Source organism: Denticeps clupeoides, chromosome 14 (assembly GCF_900700375.1).
Source record: "Denticeps clupeoides chromosome 14, fDenClu1.1, whole genome shotgun sequence".
In the NCBI taxonomy this organism is placed as follows: Eukaryota; Metazoa; Chordata; class Actinopteri; order Clupeiformes; family Denticipitidae; genus Denticeps; species Denticeps clupeoides.
Genome location: NC_041720.1, coordinates 1,683,992 through 1,703,262, shown reverse-complemented (window position 1 = coordinate 1,703,262; position 19,271 = coordinate 1,683,992). Strand labels below are relative to the sequence as shown.

The window sequence follows — 19,271 nt, the reverse complement described above, 5'->3', positions numbered from 1 at the left end:
CAACCCTAAGAACACAGTCAAGATATCAAAGGAGTGGCTTCGGGACAACTCTGTTAATGTCCTTGAGTGGCCCAGCCAGAGCCCAGACCTGAATGCGAAACCTCTCTGGAGATCTTAAAATGGCTGTGCACCAACGCTTCCATCCAACCCCTTGAGAGGTGCTGCAAAGATGAATGGGCCAAACTGACCAAAGATAGGTCTACCAAGCTTGTGGCATCATATTCAAAAAGATTTGCTGGCAAAGGTGCATCGACAAAGTATTAAAAAAAAGACTGTGAATACATATGTAGATGTGGTTCCTTTTCTTATAAATTTGCCAAAACCTCAAGTACATTTTATGACGTGCTGTGAATACTTGCTCTCTATATGGTAATACCTCATATTGGAGAGGTTTATCAGTCTTCATTGCCGTATAAGGAAGCACCATTAGATGGTACTGTCTGACTGTGTACATGTTAAATAGAGAATCATATGAATTCATCAGTTACGAGCCGGTTTAGTGACGTGTCCGTGGTGTGAAGGAATCACCCGTGTACTCGTTTCAACCCAAAAACCGCGATGATGACCCGTTTGCTGGTGAGAATAATTATGGCTCGGACCCTAATCTCCACGGCTGAATGCCAGGCTGTGGAGGGGAAGCTTGCTTTGTCTCAGAAAACAATACCATTCCCACACGGCCTCAGGCCATTTGTTGGAATTTAGTTGGTGACGCCACATTCGAATCAGGCGTGTAAAAATTCGAATCAGGCGTGATTGAGCTGCTGTCGGGTCACAGTGCAGGTACCGGTCCTACACCACGCTTGATTGTGATTGAAACAGCAAGGAACACTAGAACTTAACACAAAATATCACACAGGAGTGTCAAGATATTGTGTTCAGCTGGGATAAAATAAGCTGGAATGTCCTCATCGTTTGTCCATTTTCCACAGTATCCTCCAGTGTAGTGGAGTTTAGCTGTTGTAGCGTGAGAAACCTTCATTCCTGGTCTCCACGTGAAGCTCGGTCTACCCTCATGCCCAGTTTGATGGCCAATGATTGGTGGTTTACCTCACAGGAAGGCCACCCTGCTTCGAGCGAGGTTGAACCAGCAGCCCGCAAACCTCAGCAGGCCTGTAGCGCAGCAACCGAATGGCTTTTCTGGAGCTTTAGGATCCCCATCTGCATTTGAACTCACTGGTTTATGGAAAAGGTGAAATATGTGCGCCAAAAAACCCCTGATAAATCATACCCTGATGAAGGTGGCATCCTCAGGGCAACTACTGCATCAAAGGCCATTTTTTTCTCACCATCTAAATAGTTCTGACAATGAAGAATGCCTAAAATATAGCATATATTAAAACATACTTCATTAAAGAGCTTATATAATAAATCTAAATTTCATCTTTCCCGGGGTGATAGCCATGAGGAGCTCATATCATTTAGGAAATTTATGTCTCATTCTTCGACTGACGGGAGGCTGGCAAGCGAGGCATTATATAAAACGCCTTGGAACACAGCTGGTCTGGTCAAGTATCTGGGATGGATGACGGGTTCAGATTTAGACCCCAGAGCAGGAATGTGACAGATGAATATTTCTTCCATTGGAATGTCGGGGAAAAGCCACAAAGTGGACAGTTGTCCAGGAGGGGAATGGATGCATTCGAAACAGACAGACGATCATCTGTAGGAATTTGAGGAACCAATAAGAGGAAAATATAAACCAATGAATAAAGTCAGACTGCGAGCCAGACATGTTCAATTATTGTCAACTCAATACCATTTTGAGGGAACTTCTTCAAATGTTCAAAATGTTTTATTTTAAGCTGAATGATGAGCTGATTTCATGGTCAAAGGTGGACTTAATAATTCAGGCATTCCTAAAAATTTGGAAATGAGCATTCAGATGAGTAGATTTTTGGTGGCCCGTGCTCAAGGTCAAGGATCCTGATCTTTCAGCAAGTCTTCCAGGACGCCGGAGAGCATGAAGTCACTGCTGTTGACAGATTCGTCCAATTATTACCCATCCTCTGATTGGTTCTGCTGATGTGAGGCTCTTATTGGCTCTGCAACATCTGGAAGTCCGTCCTATCGGTCTCCCTCATGCTTGTAGAATTACGATTTTCTTTTGAGGATTTAACATAGTTTTTCCCAATTTGCTTTGTAGAGTCCATCAAACTTCCAGAGGCACTTTCCACCATTTTTTGAGGCGTGGCTGTCCACCTCTAACATTGTTGGCACATTGATGTGAAATGACATTCTTGACCAATGAAAACAGGATATTTCATTGAAATCTTGTGTTGGACAAACACCAAAATACAGCAGGTGCAGCCGGACGTGTCTTTAAAGGTGAGACGAAGAATCATTCTGATTGGTCACTTCTGAAACAACAAAAGGAACACGCCCATCGATGCTGTTTGTGCTGTCTACCACATGAGAACACTTTTCTCTACAACCTGCGTCCAAACAGGTGGTGCTGTAACTCGTCTAGTTAAAAGTAAGTAAAGTGAAGTGATTGTCACATGTGATACACAGCAGCACAGCACATGGTGCACACAGTGAAATTTGTCCTCTGCATTTAACCCATCACCCTGAGTGAGCAGTGGGCAGCCATGACAGGCGCCCGGGGAGCAGTGTGTGGGGACGGTGCTTTGCTCAGTGGCACCTTGGCGGATCGGGATTCGAACCGGCAACCTTCTGATTACGGGGCCACTTCCTTAACCGCTTGGCAACCACTGCCCCTGTTCTCCTCCGCGGTGAGTTAAACACGTCTTTTTATTGGAAATGTACACCGTAAAGAGGATTTCTTGTAGCTGCTGCAGCCCGACCGCCGACGTGTTATCCACCATTGTCGTATGCAGGACGTGTTCGGGGTTAGAGGTCAAGTTGGAGGCTACGTCAGCAATTTCACAAAAAAAAAGCCGCTTTGCCATCCACATGGAAAAGAGAAATTCACTCGTTTTAGAAAATAACCATTCTGGGTCCCTTAAAGTGCCGTGTCCATGTGGACACAAGGCCAGATTGAATAGAAATGTAAAAAACGTTGTCGTGTGGACTGGGCCTTAGTCGTTAAATGAAGATATGATTTCTGCAGATTGATGCTGATCCCTTGTTTCACCAGACATACATGCACCTTTCAGTAAATTCCTAAATAAACGTCTTGCAGTTAAGGAAGCGGCCCCATAATCAGAAGGTTGCCGGTTCGAATCCCGGTCCGCCAAGGTGCCACCGAGGTGCCACTGAGCAAAGCACCGTCCCCACACACTGCTCCCCAGGCGCCTGTCATGGCTGCCCACTGCTCACTCAGGGTGATGGTTAAATGCAGAGGACACATTTCACTGTGTGCACCGTGTGCTGTGCTGCTGTGTATCACAATGTGACAATCACTTTATAAATAAATAATAAATGTATACAGACTGAAACTGAACTGTGTGGTGGATTCTGGTCTCAACTTTTATTTTTTTTACGACACCAGCTATATTCAGTCCAGGCTGCAAGCATTTCTGACACTGCAAATCTGACCATTTATGGAAATAGAAACACAAATGAAGACAAATGAAGTCTTTTTCCTGCTTGAGTACATATTCCCTTTGTTTGTGGTGCCAACCTGGACGTTCCTTGAGCCTCCTGCTGCTTTCAAGCTCAACTGCAGCGATTTTGGGGCGCAGTGAGAGGACTTCTTGAGACTCGCACATTAAAGCCACGTGGGACGGTTCCGTCTGAGAACCCGACCGGTCGCACTGGAACAGAGCAGCGGCCGCACATGCAGAACCTCTGACACTCACAGCCAAAAGGATCATGTCGACACACCAGGCCATTTAACACATAACTTTAATGAGCACGTCATTTTCACAATCTTTATCGCATCTTGCCCCCAGCCAAATCCTTTATGCTCCTTCCAGGCGGTAAAGAATAAATAGCATGTCTGGATTAAATTACAATCACCGTAAACCAGGAACAGGTTTGGTATGTAGCTACTGTACTGAAAACCAACACAGCCTGCAATTTATTAAAAAAGAAAAATTCCCTTTGAGTGGACGCTCTGCCCCGACCGTCAAATGGCGCAGCACAGAAAGCAACGGTGCCTTACAGCCGTCTGCAAGCGAGTTTTCAGTAGTAGAGCATGTGATGCAAATATAAATAAAATGAGGATGAGGATGATGATGACGATGACCAACGGTGCACATAGTCCTTTCCAGTAATAACAACAAAACAAAAGTAGAGATTCCGAACACACACATACAGGCAAAACAGGCCAATAATGAGCCGTAAAAATAAAATGTCTGACCTCTGACTTGTCCACAAAGACAATCTGCACGTAAACAATTTACATAGAGTAATTTTTGCATATCTATATACAGGCCGGGGAGGGGACTAGAAATATGTGCAAAAAATAAAGGAAGACAGAAAAGAAAAGGAGTTTTAAAAAGGTGTGAGAAATTTGAATAAAAAAAGATGTATTTACAGAAGACGTCGCCAGACTCACATCACAGTATACTAAAATCCTACAGAGCTCTACACGGATCGATTTTCCCGGCTAGAACTTGGTGCTGTGGCTGAAACTCTCGGACATGATGATGTTCTTGTAGAAGTTGTCGGAGTGCACGGAGCAGTAGCCTTTCACCTTGTCCAGGACCTGGTGCACAGGAATGATGGAGGATCCGTCCCCGTCCGACGGGCTACATTTGGGGCTAGTTTGGCTGGAGAAATTTTTACCTGGTGAAGCAAATAAAAAAAAGTACTAGTTCATTGTGCCGGCTTTTCTGCCGCTAATGTTGTTGTGAGCAGGTAAGAGTTAGAGATGAAATCTCAGATGTAGAACAAGCACAAACACACGCGATCGTCCACACGGGAAAGGATTGGCACCCATTTTAAACAATCCCTGAACACGGATTGCGGCGTTCATTTGATTTAAAATGAGTTCCAATAGATTCTGTGGAAAAAGACCTGATCCCATGCCTCGGCGTATTCACTCATTAGACATGCATTCAGAACATATCCAGCTTTGGCCAGTTTTCCAGTATATCATCCTTTTATGTACTATTTATGGGTTTTTTGGGGGGATGCATGAAAGCACTAGGACAAACGCCGCCACGTTTGTCTCCTGCAATGTTGAAATATGGATGCTATAGATACTACTAATGTAAGAAATACTGGAAAATGTGTCGATAAAAGATTTTTTTTTTCTAGGAAGACAAGATTGGGGTTTTTCAATCGACTCCAAAAGATGGAGTTGTTTATTCATAATTCATAAGGCACTTTACTACCAAATACATATCTTCCTAGTAGCTGAACTAGCAAATATGAAATTAGTGAACAATATAACGTCCTACAAAATATTAATAATATCTGATTTCTCAGTAGAGTCAGTGGAATAAGCGCTGACCTACAGTAGTTACTACCAAGTTACTGTCATCATTGATCTGCTCATATTCGAGCAGCTTCTAATCTTTTAATCGATTTTCCCCCTTTTAGTAATCATATGTCTCCATATGCTTGAAGTCTGAGAGAGCAGTCCTGCCGGAAGCCAGCTGGCTTTATAAACTGCCTGAACTCCACATGGAGCAGTGAGCGGAAACCGCAGGAAAGGTCCCTTTTGCAAGCAGTGGAGATGGAGGGTCAGCTGGCCACAGCTTTCTAAGGCATCGCCACTGGTGAGCAGGAAACAGAAACCTCCTGAGCGTGAAAATTAGTGTCAGACGAGTGAGAGTGACAATCAGCACTGCAGACCGGCCAAATCGTCCTGCTGGCAGGCCAAATGACGTCGGTGTCTGGGTGTCACTGTCATGAATATCTGGACTCAATCTAGCCAGCGTAGCTCTAACCCATAACACACACCAACAGGTATATTCTTATAGCAATTTAACTTGAAATCTTGGTTGAATGTTAATTTGGGCAAACCAAACGGTTAAAATTGTGTTAAATTTGAGGTGTTAGCTGAAAGGACTTGTTACGAGTTAATTATAGCTGGTAGACTGAATCCAGTCGGGTCCTACTGGCTATGATGGTTTTACCTCAGAAAGGCTCTCCTTCGCATTACCGGTGGCCATTATCTACACCACAAACATAAACACAAGGATCAGCCACCACAGGAGCTGGCCAACATACACACACACACACACACACACACACACACACAGAGGGCAGCATAACAAATGAACAGCGTTGCCCAGGCCAGGCATGGCGGCGTGCCCTGCCATTGGTCAATAACGGGGTGCCCGGCCAGCCAGCTCTTGGAGACGTGGGGATAAACTGTGCTGTCAGAGGAGGTTTGAAAAGATTAGAGTGGAATGTTCTCGTCTGCAGTCTCAGCTTTTTATTATTTTAAAGCGCAAACTGAGACCACTAAAGGGGTCAATTTTAAATTCTTAACAGAGAGCACAAATACAATTTCCTTTTATCCTAGAGACTTTATACGATACTACAATGTTGTAAATGGACACACAAAAAGTCATAATTACATTTACATTTACCAGACGTCCTTATCCAGGGCCACTTACAGTTACAGGGACAGTGACTTGCTCAAGGACACAATGGTGGCAGGTTAGTCAATGCTTGACTCCTGAGGTGTTAATGTTGACGCCCTGATTGCCCTAAGCGTGCGTGTGTGTATAAATGCGGTCCTATCGTGTGTAGCCTTCGCCGAGTCGTTTCGTTTGCTGTGGTGAGTAAATCCCCTGTACTGTCAAAGTCGTGCGAATGCGTCCTTCCTGCTCTGTCCCGTCCCTGCAGCCGCCATGACAAAGTGGGGTTTTAATCTGGGACTTGATGGTCTTTATGGAGCACATTATGGTGAAACATAGATCTTTGGTAAAGAGTAAAACTGGAATTTTGGAACTGGTTGGACCGTTTGAGGGACGTGTGCAGGCGGAATTGTGATGAGCCCGTCTACAATTAGCATGATGGAATCGGAGGAATTTAAATTAGATTGTGATCCAGATCGTGGTGCGGTGGGTGTGGCGCATTATGCAAATGCGAAAGGTGATAATGACCTTCTTACCTGCATTGCTGCTCCGCTTGGCAAATGGGTTTAAAGTGGCTTTGGCTTTGGACGTCCAGTTGGCCGTACTGGACCCGAAGGAGCTGGAGGACAGAGACTTCCCAAGGTTGTCGGAGCTGACCTTTTTGGTGTTGTTCGTGGCTGTCTTGCTCCAATCTGAAAGTGTACCGGAAACACTGAGGCATGGCGGCAATCATCCTGAAAAGCTTATTAGCAGCAAAAATCCCATCTGGGAACATTTTTTTTTTTAAATGTTATTTGGGATTTGTAGGATTCCAGCGCCGCTGAAATTAAAACCTCGTTGCCAGGCAGAGGACGCGGCCGCAATAACGTCCAGAGGGGATGTCTGACAACGACGCCGATGCATTACCTGAGTTGTCTGCCAGCTGGAACTTTCCGCAGCACAGGTACCGTCTCCACTGCTTCTGCACGTTCTCTTTCAGGGCGCAGTGAAACACGAAAACGAAGAGCCCTGCGGTGGACAATGAGCGGCAATCAGGGGGACACCTAGTGGCCATCGTGAAGACACAGACACAGCCTGCCCTGCGTGTTATTCGGTAACAGCATGGAGACAGACGCCTCTGTCAAAAATAAGGGCGGCCCTGGATATTGTTATTTTGCACATTTCATGACATTTATAGGCTACAGTAAGGCAGCAGTTAAATATAATCTGTGATGGTTAAATGCAGAGGACAAATTTCACTGTGTGCACCGTGTGCTGTGCTGCTGTGTATCACAATGACAATCACTTCACTTTCCCTCTGCACTTACCTGCCACTTGTATGAATGTATGTGTATATATTGGTCATTATTAGCACATAGAGTTTCAGCGGTTTTGTAAATAATTTTACTGCAACAACCAAATTTTTGGAAAATGTTAATAGGTTTGTTGTTATGAGTGCGGCGTCCCCTTTGTCACCTTGCAGCGAATTGAAGATGGAGAAGAGATACATGAAGGCCAAATTTACGGGCCCCCAGGCGAAGAAGGCGAAGCCCCAGGTCATGCCCAGCAGGAAGGTGAGGCTGAAGACGCTGCGGAGGTTCCGCAGGATCTCCTCCCGCAGCGTCCGGTTGCTCCGCTTGCCGTTGCGCCCGCAGATCTGCATCATGACCACAATGAACATGGCCACGTTCACCAGGAAAATGATGGAGAAGTAGGTCACGCACGTCACGTAGAACACCATGGCGCTTTTGATCCAGCAACTGTGCGGGAAAAGGCGCGGAACGTCATCTCTTGGTTCTCAAGAGGCCGGAAATTATTCAATTCTTACGATTACAATTCGGAGGCAAATACAATTCTTCCTTACAATTCTGAGGCTCCCTTTCCATCACCGCTCTTCCCGTAGTACTCCTTCCCATAGAAATCCTTGTTTATTGCCACCACTGTGCCAACTATGGCGGCCGGAAGTCCTGAACACCAGCAAGAATTTTGGTATTAATGAAAACACACACAGGTAATTTGCTAATGTTTCAAATAGACGTGGCTCACCCCATCCAACCAGGCAGAACTTGAGGATGTATCTCCTGATGTAGGTGTTGAAGACCTTGACCAAAGCAATGTACATGTGAATGGACTCCAGGCCCATCCAGGTGAAGGACGTGAGCAGGAAGAAGTGCAGGAAAACGGCCGCGGCGACGCAGACGCTCTCGATTCCGAAGGAGGCCAGCCAGCTGTCCAGCAGGAAGACCATGTTGAGGAACAGCAGCGAGGTGCTGAGGTTCATCAGGATTTTGGAGGGATAATCGCGACGCAGCTTCCTGCAACACGCACGATAAAATATCACTATCGGCCCGAGTAGTCTGGAGGACAAGCTTCTGGACACCACTAGGTGGCGCTGTAAACACAGCCGATCCTCTAATCCAGCAGCACTTCCTTCCAATGCTCTGCAGAAGCAATTTAATCACTTTATTCATGCATGTTCACTTCTGCACTTAAAGATGCACTAGCCCCAAACCTAGAATCCATTCATTATTCAGTTTAAGACACACTTAGTTCCTCCAGGACACTGACAGTGAATATTAAGTATGTTCTCTCTGACATTAAAGCCCATATTTCATTAGCGTAAAATCGTCGACGTGAAAACAACTGACTCAAAGGCGATGTAGGTCAGGAGAGTCGCGGCCGAGAAAATCGCGGAGACTCCACATCCGATGTAGGTGATGAAGGTGAGAATTCTGGTGTTCTTCTCATCTATCTGCGCGGCCATGCCAGAGATGTCCTGCCAGAGCGGAGAGAAGAATGAGGAGGGAACGCGAGCCACAACATGGACTGTATGAATCAACCTAGTAAAGTGCGGTGGTGCAGCTATGGAAGGTCTCAAGAAATCTGGCATTTTTTTAAATGCTTGAAAATCTGGAATTTTGTGTGACAGTCAAATGCAAATGCAAATATAAAATTGAATTCCATTTCGTAACCTCGGTCCCACAGTCATAAGACGATAATTTTAATACTAGAACTTTTTCTAAAAGATAGGACTGGTTGGCACTTAAGTTTTTTTTTTCATGGGCAAATCTCACCATTAATATCCCGAAATGAGTCAGGTGGTCACACAGACAGACGGTGTGGTTGGCGTTGGACTCGCCGCTGACTCTGCAGCCCTCGCTGTTCCAGCCTCCCGTGCCGTCTTGCAGAGAGGAACACAGTCAGACGCCGGCACTGGCCTCCCACCATCCACACATTTCGGAGAGGAACGGAGCGAGACTCACACTTACTGTTAACGGTGAAATCCCAGAACACGCACGTGCGCTTCGATTGGTACTGAAAGGCACGAGCAGAGTGCAAGCGGTTAAGGACTGTTCTCAGATCAGTGGGAGGGGTGAGAAAAAGTGACAATTTGATCATATTTGACATCTAAACTCGTGACAGTATACATTTTGATCAATTCTTCCCTAAATTTGGAAAAGTATTTTTTTTATTTCTATCTGTATTTACAGAGCGGGTCCTAGTGGTTTTCAATGGAAGTCTCTCTGGATGAGAGTGTAAAATGTAAAATGTTAACAGCATAATAATGTTGCCCTAACGTCGGAAAGGCAGTCAAAGTGTTTTTTAATCTCCAGAAATGCCTGATTAATAAACGCATGCACTGATTCCTCAGAACTACCACAGATTCCTGCTGGTCCAGGTGAGTGATGGTGATGACGACGGGATCCTGAAGGTTCGTGATTGATAAATTGCCCACACTGCTGGCCACCACGTAGCTGTTCAGAGTGTAGCCATTGCTCTGGTTGTCCTGTCAGACGTCAATCACACAACACGGATCATCGCGGCCACCGGAAAAACGAATACAAGAAAAAGGGACGTTTCCTTTAAAAGCGGGTCTGACCTGGAACAAGCCGGTGCGGGTGAAGAACATGAAGTTTATCCTGGAGGCCGACCCGGCGTCTGCGCTGCTGAGGTTATGCAGTAAAGTGGCCGGCAGCGAGACCACGGCCAGGGGGTTCTGCCACTCCGACTCGAAGTCAACCTGCGGGAACACAGTGCCACTTCTCAGGTTTACCGGCGATTTCGGCACCAGCAGGGATAAACCTGGACACCGTACAGGGCGGTTTAAGATGTTCACAGATGCTGAAGGCTCACAGATCAGTCCACACGGGGCAGTGGTGGCCCAGCGGTTAAGTAAGCGGCCCCGTAATCAGAAGGTTCGAACCACCGTCCCCACACACTGCTCCCCGGGCGCCTGTCATGGTGCCCACTGCTCACCAAGGGTGATGGTTAAATGCAGAGGACAAGTTTCACTGTGCTCACCGTGTGCTGTGCTGCTGTGTATCACAAGTGACAATCACTTCACTCACACGTGTTTTGGAAAGAAGCGGCTAGGATATGAAAGATGGCTCTGAAGTTTTGGGAAAACTATGAGAATTTCTGTGTACTTTTATATATGGACTCTAAACAACCAATAGCAGCCACCAACATCGTCAGATTAGAGAAAATCACTTTATTTTCCACTGTGCTACTTTTTAATATTTCCGTATATAAACATTTACACGCTATATAAAAAATCTCATATTCGGTTCAATATGTCAATGTAACGAGGTGTTCAGCCATTCGATATTCACCAAAATTCCTGGTATATGAATGTCAGTGGCTTATGAATACCTGTGGGTCGGTAGTGTTGGGTGGGATGAAGGCGCTGAAGCTCGTGCCGTTGAACTGGCTGGAGTTGAGGGCGGTGATGCCCACAGCCAGGTTCTTGGAGAAGATGGTCACTGAGGGCCCCTCGAACTCGACTTTCTGGACCAGGTCGTCCATGGCAGTCAGAGCGCTGCACCAGAGAAATTGCGTAGAAATACAAACAGATATTTCATCGTCTATTCTCAGTCATTTAAATCATTCGATTGGTCAACGCACGAGCGAGTGTCATTGACTGTTAAATAAATTGTGACAAGGCTTATTACAAGGCAACTATTCGCCGGTTCTGTTTACACTCACGCTTTAACTTCCTGTTAATTAGGGTCATGGCTGTCGGAGCCCACTGAGCGCAGGTCGGGTCTCACACACACACACACACACACACACACACCTACGAATGAGTCTGAGTCGACTGACTTTTTATGGCGAGAGGGAACTGGAGATCCTTAAGGAAACCCCCGCTGACACGGGGAGAAGGTTCGAGCCAGGATTGCAACGCACAACCTTGGGGTCACATCGCTGACCACCCAGTTGAACGTCACAACGACCGAGTGGCCCGTGACGTAAACAATATAATATATGGAATCTGTGAACTAACATTCTCGAAGCAGCTGCCTGGGCGGAGTCAGAGCTGGTCATCACGTTGGAGATGATGCTGACCACGGTCGTGGCCAGAGTGGCGTTGATCCTGGCCACGTTAACCAGCTCCTTCACTTTTGTCACCACCTTGGACACCTCGACAGGTGACAGCTCACTGTTGGTTATGTCCTTCAGCTGCACAGCCACCTCCGCAGCATTTTCTGCATGAGGGAAGATGGCAGACCGTGCGCTGAGCACATTATTATCATCTCAATGGTGTCACAAAGCAAGGACAGAAGTGTCCCCGAGCTTACCTGGCGACACCTCAATGTCTATGATGTCTTGGCAGTTACTGAGGTCTGGGGCGCTCCAAAACGACGTGTAATTCTGCAGATTGATGGAACTGAAACGGGGACACACCGATGCACATGAGCGCAGGTAGAGCGGTGCGGGCGCGGAGTACGGGAGACACATTTCCGCTCACCAGTTTCTGGACGCCCGCTGGTCTTTGTACGGGAAGCAGGGGACGTACTGGGTGATGGTCGGCCTGCTCTCAGGCCACTTGTAATGTAGAGGGGTTTCTTCTAGCTGGCAGTTTTCTAATGTGACAGAACATGAATTAACTATCATCGTACTATACTCGTAGCTGCATTACTATTAACAATTACATATTATTAATAAGAAATAACCTATGGGGACACAAAGACAATGCAGCCAGGTTAGGGTGTTGGCTCACTGTTGTTTATTTAAAAAAAAAGATAAATATATCATATGTATCATGATTAAATGAGCACTAAAACTTGATATAATGCACATCTAAAAGTACTTATTTAATATAAATAGTATTTATTATATACAATTATTAACAATTTATTATATACACACACAGTAGTGTTGTCTAATCCAGTATGTTATATCTCAATGGTTTTAATTAATTAGATGAGTTGGAGCCCAATAACAGGACATGGAAATTCTGATTCTATTCTAAACTAAATAAAATCCATGATATCGGCCAAAACTGCAACCAGAAAAAAAGGGGCTGTGATTGTTCTGTTCGTACCCAGAGCCTGCACGTCAACCGTGCTCCAGTCCAGCACCAGTCCATTCCCGATAGGCTGGGCGCCCTTCATCCTCGATTCGATCTCAGCTTCTGCGAGGCTGGTGTCGCTGGTATTCTTATAAGCCAAGAGCGCCTGGCAGTTGAACCTGGACGCGGGACCAGACCATTAAAATATTAATAAAAGATTTAAAGCCACGGCCTTGGGAGATTGCCGGACGTCGGTTATCACCCTTTACCTTCTGCCAGAGCTCTTCGTCTGGGCCACGACGCCTGACTGGACTCTGGAGATGGTGACAAACGACAGAGCTCAGAATGCTTCGGAGAGGGCGAGTACACCGACTAAAGTTGCACTCGGCCGCCACTCACCTGACATTATCGATATAGACACTGTAGGTCCAGCCCTGAAATGTGAGATCGAGCTGCAAAACAGACAATAACAACAAGCGTCCATCAGTCTACGGACTCGCGTCCACGCTGGCAAGCGACCTGAGTGACGGGAGTCGTCCCCTTACCCATCGCAAGACGGCTTCCTCCACATCCGTCTCGTTCATGGCGCTCTGGGCGTCGTTCACAGCCAGGGAGATCCGGTAGAACACCACCTCTGCAATGGAAACGGAGGGAGATGTGCATCCCTTTCTCCAATTTCAAGTCCGACTTTCAGCGCATTATCAGAAGACTTACTTTTCTGTGGTGCATAGCAGTAGAGACGAACCAAAAGGTCAATACATCCCTAAATTATGTCCCCTAAAACGAATAGAGGTTTGAATGTTCACGTGTCATTAATATATATACTCAAATATAACGTATAAATATAAATATACTTTAGGAGTGCAGCCCATTTGAGTGATGGAGGTTTTCTACTGCTATGCCCCACGTTCACCAGAAGATGGCTCCCACGTGCCTTGGTTAGTGCTCCACTACATTAAAATGCATTAAAAACTATTTCTATTCTACGCCACCACTCTTCTTAGGAGACTTTTCTAAAGCATTATGCCTGAGTAGCTGCAGAGGGAATGGAGGACAAGTGGCTTTTGATCTCCGTAAAAAAGGCATTTGCAGCTGTGATGTTTGCCGTTTTTTCCGTCCAGGAGAACTGCCCAGGCAGGGAGCTTTTGACCGTTAAGTCTCCTAAGAAGGCACAATTGGAGAAAGCGAAATCACAAGGCAAGGCGGCGCTTCATTCCTGCACACAATGACGCGAAAAAAAGTCCCCAATCTCGGCCAGCCGTTGATTATTCCTTGCTAAGGGTTAGCTACATGAGGCTAACTCACACGAAGTAATCACACGAAGCACAAATAAGCAGCTTTCTCTGGAACTATCTGGTAGCACCAAGTGATTTGAACCCCTGATAGAGCTACTTTGTGACTACTGATCTAGGAAGGAGCTATCTCCCTCCCTCTCTCTCTCTCTTTTTCTCTACATCTACGTGGTTATTGGAAGACATACTGTTCCAGGCCGAAAGTCCACACAGACATGTAAAATGAAAGCGAGCTTTACACGTGCACGGTGCAAGTTCAGAGGGGCCCGCTGCGGTCCAGGGTGTGGCGCGGGGGCCGACTGAGCCACCCGTAGACCCGACCGTGTCGGGCCGAGAGGGCGGGAGGGCCGGGCCCTCTGTCGGGACAAATGGCCGCTCGTCAGCAGCCGGGGGAGACGGACGCGTCCCCCGAGTCTGAACAGTGGCGGCGTTGTTGCCGGGAGTGGGCGCGCTCGCGGACCCATCAGCGACTTGTCCAGGTCCGCTGGCCCACGGCCGCTCTCCCCTGGCCGGGAGGAACTCGGGGTGCTCCGCGGCGGCGTGAACTCGGGGCGGGGCAGCGTGCGCGTGGGTTCCAGGCCCAGGCGGGTCCTCTTCAACGGACTGGCTGCCAGGGCGAGAGGGGCTCGGGCGGAACGCGGCCACGCGTGCCGTGCCAACGTCCGGGGTCGTTGTCATCGGAGCGAATCCTCCTGAGAGCGTCGCAGCCCGGTCGTGGGAGGACGGCTCAGGCGTCCTCAGTTCGTCTGTGGCCGGGCGGGCGTGTCCACTGGTGGGCGCGCCGGTGCCAGGAGCGGTGATGAAGGACGTGCGGCGTTCCCCGAGGGCCGACATAGTGCCATGTCCTATCAGGCTGCCGAGAGTGCCCTCTGGCTGTGGCAGTCGTGACGGGGACACGCGAGGTGCAGCCGGCCCTTGCGGTAAGTTGGCAGCGTCCCGCCGACTCTCCCGCAGACTCGCCGGTGACGGAGAGGTATTCAACTGCTCCGGAGAGGCCGCGCCAAATGTAGGAAACTCTTCCATCCATTCCGCCTCCATTTCAGAGGACTGGACGCCTGTCATGGGTGCGGCGTCAGAAGTGGCCGTCACGGCCGTCACATCTGCCTCCGAGGGACTGCGGTCCTGCCGCTGCTCTACGCCGGGGAATAGGTTCGCCGGGAAGCTGTTTACATGTGACGGCTGCAAAGCCGGAGGTGAATCGAACTCGGACGCCCTGGGCGGCTCTGGCGTGATTACAGCGGTCGTGACGTCCCGGTCGGAGCTGCTCACGTCCCTGAACAGGTCCTCGGCGAGAGCGGCGCCAGGGACGTCGGTGAGATCTGTGGCGGACGGCGGAGACGGCCTCGCAGCTCCTGTTATCAACAAGTCACTTTGAACGTGGATGGAAGGCGCCAGAGGAGCCTCTGAACTCGAACCGTGCGCGGCATTCGTAAGAGCCGCCGTCTTATCCCGGGAAGCGTGTGTCATGGCGGCGAGGGTCTGCCGGCTGTCAGGGGAGGCGGGGCCGGGCGTCGGCTCCACTTCCAGAGGCGCGGCCCCGGAGACAGCGGCGACCGAGGCCGACGGGGGCGTGGTGCTCGTTAGCCCAGGGCCTTCTGGGATATAATTTGCCCGTGGCGTCCGCTCGGGGGGATGCGTTTGTGTGGCGGGAGGGATTTGAGGCCAGTCGTTCTCGGTCGCGCCCCAGACCGCGGGCCAGGTCGGAAAATGCTCTGACTGATTGTCCCTAACAGGCTCGGTCACCGGGCCACGGCCCGTCTCCCCACTCTCCCTTAGTGTCTCCGTGGGGGCCTCGTCGAGCAAATAAGACGGGTCAAAGTCATAGAGGGCAAAGGGGTCACCTCCCAGGTCAAGGTCGTAAACGAAAGGCCCGGCTCCGGACGCATACTCCAGGGACTCGGTCCAGTTCGCCAGCGTGCCGTTCTCACCGCCTCCACTCAGACCCCGGCGGGGTGCCAGCGGCTTGTTCTTCCGATTGCTGAGTGACGACGCCTGGAAGGGCTCCGCGTCCGTGTCCGGCCGTTGCCGTGGCAGCTCGACCGGGGAGAAAGCAGGTCCCGCCGACGTCAAGCTTGTTTTCCCGGTGACGACCGGGGTGGAGGCCACCTGGGGCTTCGGAGAGTCATTAGTCGGGCTTATTGGGGCCGGCGCCTTAGTCAGATGGATGAGCGGTGGCCACTCGTGGGGACGAGTGACGGCTGCATCTGGCTTCTTTCTCACTGGCCAAATGAGGGGGGTGGAAATGAAGCCCAGCGAGGTTTTGGCACGCCTGGAAGGAGGACCGGCTCGAGGGCGGGGTGGGCGTGGCGGGGCGGGCGGGGTGATGGGACGCGCCGTGAGCCGGAGCAGGGACCACATGTACACAGCCCTGTCCTTCTCTTCCCCAGCCCAGATTTATCCATTGTGCAAATGGAGAGGTGACAACAAGTTATTCAGCGTTCTCTGAGCGTTACTCATACTTCACACCGGCAGAACATTAGAACATCAGAACATTAGAACAGCATGTGTACAGGACACACAGGCATGTTATTCTGTCTGCTGGTTGAATAGCTTCATTTCATTCCCTCACTGAAACAGACACCCAGAAGTAACGGTGTTATCTTACCGCACGAAAGGACGTTAGTAGAAGGCGTGTTAAAAGCTGAAGAGGCATAGAGAGGAGGAGTTGTGGAATATGCCGGCGGTGGAGTAAGGAAAGGAAACGTTCCAGAAGGCACGCTAGTAGCTTCAGTTGCAGAAAGAGGAGCGGCTGAAGAAACTGCAGCGGAGGATGAAAAGTACATTTTGCATGTTAAATTGCGTCTTTCGTCAACTTGGAAATTTGAAAGATTTTGACTTGAATGAAGACTTGTGATTCACACAGAGGAAATGAATTCATAAAAAAAGCTGCAACGTCATCTCTTCTGCTGTCGGTACAATAAATTGTAGCAATATAGATTTATTAATGCTACATAAAAGGTATTTTTCACCTTTTATCACCTTTTTAAACATTTGACAAATGTAACATATGCTAACAGCATTGGTTATTTAGTAATAAGAACATGGGTTAACAATAATTAAAAGTAACTATTTACAAGGTACTGTGAATTAATTAATTTTTTTTTTACATAAATTAATGTCAATTCTGTTTTTATGGCATTGTTAAAGCATTACCAATAAAGCACCATTAAAGCATGTACTAGACAGTGTTCTTCTGCATAAGGCAGCGAGTGTGATATCGACGCGGGCTGGTCACTGGGAGAAGTGGGCCAGTTAGTATCGGTGGAACACACCGTGTCTGTAGCAGAAACTGTCGGCAAAGGAAGATATCGAAGCGCTACAAATGTTCAAGAGGAAGTTGCACACAAAGAAACTGCATCACCTGTCAAAATACCCCCCCCCCCCCCCGCATCCCCAGATGCCCTCGACAGGAAGCCTGTGACTGACGCGTCCCCCTCGGCCGCGGCGTACGGCGAGAGAAAACAAATCTGGCTTACCATTGGCTGCGAGGCTGAACGGAGGTGTGTTAGTAGCGGCTGGTGCAGATGAAGCAATGGATTGAATAACTGGTGACAAGGACAAGCAAATGTGAACTAAATGGTTTGAAAGAGCAAATGGACACACAAACAGTGAAGCAGCGGCCAGGGGCTCCGGGTTATGGCTGAATAGATGAGCGTGTGGCGGCTGGGGGTTCGTGGGGGTTTTTTTTGATGAAAATGGACGAAAATGGGAGGAAAAATGGCCGCCGCTGGATGGATTTCGTACATAAACACTGTTATCATGTCAGAGGGAAAAGAGTGGCTTTACCAGTACTTGTAGTTACGGACACGGGGGTGGTGGGGGCATGCGTAGTCGTAGCGGTTAAAGCTGGTGACCAGAAAGCGAAATAACAAGTTATTATTACTCCTTTTGGACAGAAATGCATGCAGTTGCAATGGTGAGAACGGCGTTAGACGTTTGCAAGCGGGGACGCCTTACCAGTTGCGGTGCTGGGTGTGGCCGGCGTGCTAGTAGTGGCTGAGAGCGACGTGGACGCCGCTGCAGACGGCACACGGGGAAGCGGTTTTAATAAACACACAACGACCACGTCCGCATGTTAGACGCATGCTGGCGCCGGCTGCGAAGGGAACGGTTAGTACGGCGGATGGATGGCGCGAGGGACCTTGCTGAGGTCGGTCTGCAGGTGCATACTGCGCTAGGAGGGATACGGGTCATTTAAAAAAAAAAAAAAAAAAAAGTAGCTTTGGCCCTTTTTCCTGCTTCTAATATGGTCCACGTCCAGCATGGAAGACAAGCGTGGTTTCAGGGCAGGCAGGTCATCATCTGAATGGAAAGGGTTTGGTTTGAGGACCCACCTGCCCTTTTTGGACCATCTGAACCAGCTAATTCTAGGACGATGCGGTTTTAGAAGGCGTGGAGGGTGCTTACCGTGGCCCGCTGCGTTAGTAGCGATCGTGTTAGTGGTGACAGGGGATGGCACGGTGGAGGTTAATGCTGCTGCGATGGAAAGAGGTTAAATGTGCATCAGACGGATGCCGTGTGCAACATCACATGGTCAGAACATCGATGGAGCGGCTGCGCGGCGAACTGGGGGTTATGGGAGGGGGAGATGGCTATGTGGGGTCACCTGCCGCCAAACAAGGCTCTTTAACTCTTCTACCAGTTTACTTCCTTCTATAAATAATGAAAAGCAGACAGGTATCTAAGGGTCTTGCAGACCTGAAAGAGACAATTTTAGACAAAATATATATAAAAAAAGAAGAGCCCAGTGATCAATAAATGAACCAAAAACCGACATGCTTTTAACCCCAGAGTTTTACGGCTAAACAATCAATATGTTGGTGCCATCCTTTCCATTTACATTTACGGCATTTACCAGACGCCCTTATCCAGAGCGACTTATAGTGAGTAGTGACAGGGACAGTCCCCCCCTGGAGACACTCAGGGTTAGGTGTCCTGCTCAGGGACACGATGGTAGTAAGTGGGGTTTGAACCTGGGTCTTCTGGTTCATAACCCGCTAGGCTACTACCATCTTTCTCGCGGTTGGCTCCGAGGTCAATAAAACCCTGCACAACATCATGATAAATATCTGTTCTGTTGGCCGTTGTGCTCCGGTTATGCAGAACGAGGGATGGGGGAGGGGCCGCACTGTCAATCGTCATAATTGTAATGCGATCGCACAATTGGTCAGAGGTGCGACACACAAGCTCAGCTCTGCATGTTAGAGAAGAATCGACATGGATGAAAACCAAAACCTGAAACTCTAAAAGCTCCCGCAGTCATTTACC

The 19,271-nt window shown here is 48.5% G+C and overlaps 1 protein-coding gene across 14 annotated transcripts in view; it reads right to left on the bottom strand.

The window, feature by feature from the left end:
• Positions 1-3,778: 3,778 nt before the first annotated feature.
• LOC114803450 (adhesion G-protein coupled receptor G6-like) overlaps positions 3,779-19,271 on the bottom strand; it is a 28,485-nt gene continuing 12,992 nt past the window's right edge. For 4 of the 14 annotated variants that reach the window (XM_029002995.1, XM_029002996.1, XM_029002997.1 and 1 more), the window contains 24 exons: positions 18,411-18,479; positions 17,961-18,020; positions 17,790-17,849; positions 17,480-17,548; positions 16,609-16,761; positions 13,257-13,345; positions 13,111-13,163; positions 12,981-13,025; positions 12,745-12,890; positions 12,169-12,283; positions 11,999-12,087; positions 11,704-11,905; positions 11,073-11,238; positions 10,300-10,440; positions 10,078-10,206; positions 9,689-9,734; positions 9,494-9,600; positions 9,068-9,195; positions 8,466-8,734; positions 8,284-8,386; positions 7,896-8,179; positions 7,347-7,448; positions 6,977-7,132; positions 3,779-4,692 (listed from right to left, as the gene is read on the bottom strand). In XM_029002995.1, coding sequence (XP_028858828.1) covers positions 4,514-4,692; positions 6,977-7,132; positions 7,347-7,448; positions 7,896-8,179; positions 8,284-8,386; positions 8,466-8,734; positions 9,068-9,195; positions 9,494-9,600; positions 9,689-9,734; positions 10,078-10,206; positions 10,300-10,440; positions 11,073-11,238; positions 11,704-11,905; positions 11,999-12,087; positions 12,169-12,283; positions 12,745-12,890; positions 12,981-13,025; positions 13,111-13,163; positions 13,257-13,345; positions 16,609-16,761; positions 17,480-17,548; positions 17,790-17,849; positions 17,961-18,020; positions 18,411-18,479 — 2,960 coding nt within the window. In that variant the 3' untranslated portion in view covers positions 3,779-4,513. Of the gene's footprint in view, positions 4,693-5,990; positions 6,030-6,976; positions 7,133-7,346; positions 7,449-7,895; positions 8,180-8,283; positions 8,387-8,465; positions 8,735-9,067; positions 9,196-9,493; positions 9,601-9,688; positions 9,735-10,077; positions 10,207-10,299; positions 10,441-11,072; positions 11,239-11,703; positions 11,906-11,998; positions 12,088-12,168; positions 12,284-12,744; positions 12,891-12,980; positions 13,026-13,110; positions 13,164-13,256; positions 13,346-16,608; positions 16,762-17,479; positions 17,549-17,789; positions 17,850-17,960; positions 18,021-18,410; positions 18,480-19,271 lie in introns of all 14 variants that reach the window. The other 10 variants (XM_029003007.1, XM_029003008.1, XM_029003003.1 and 7 more) reach the window with 9 other exon arrangements.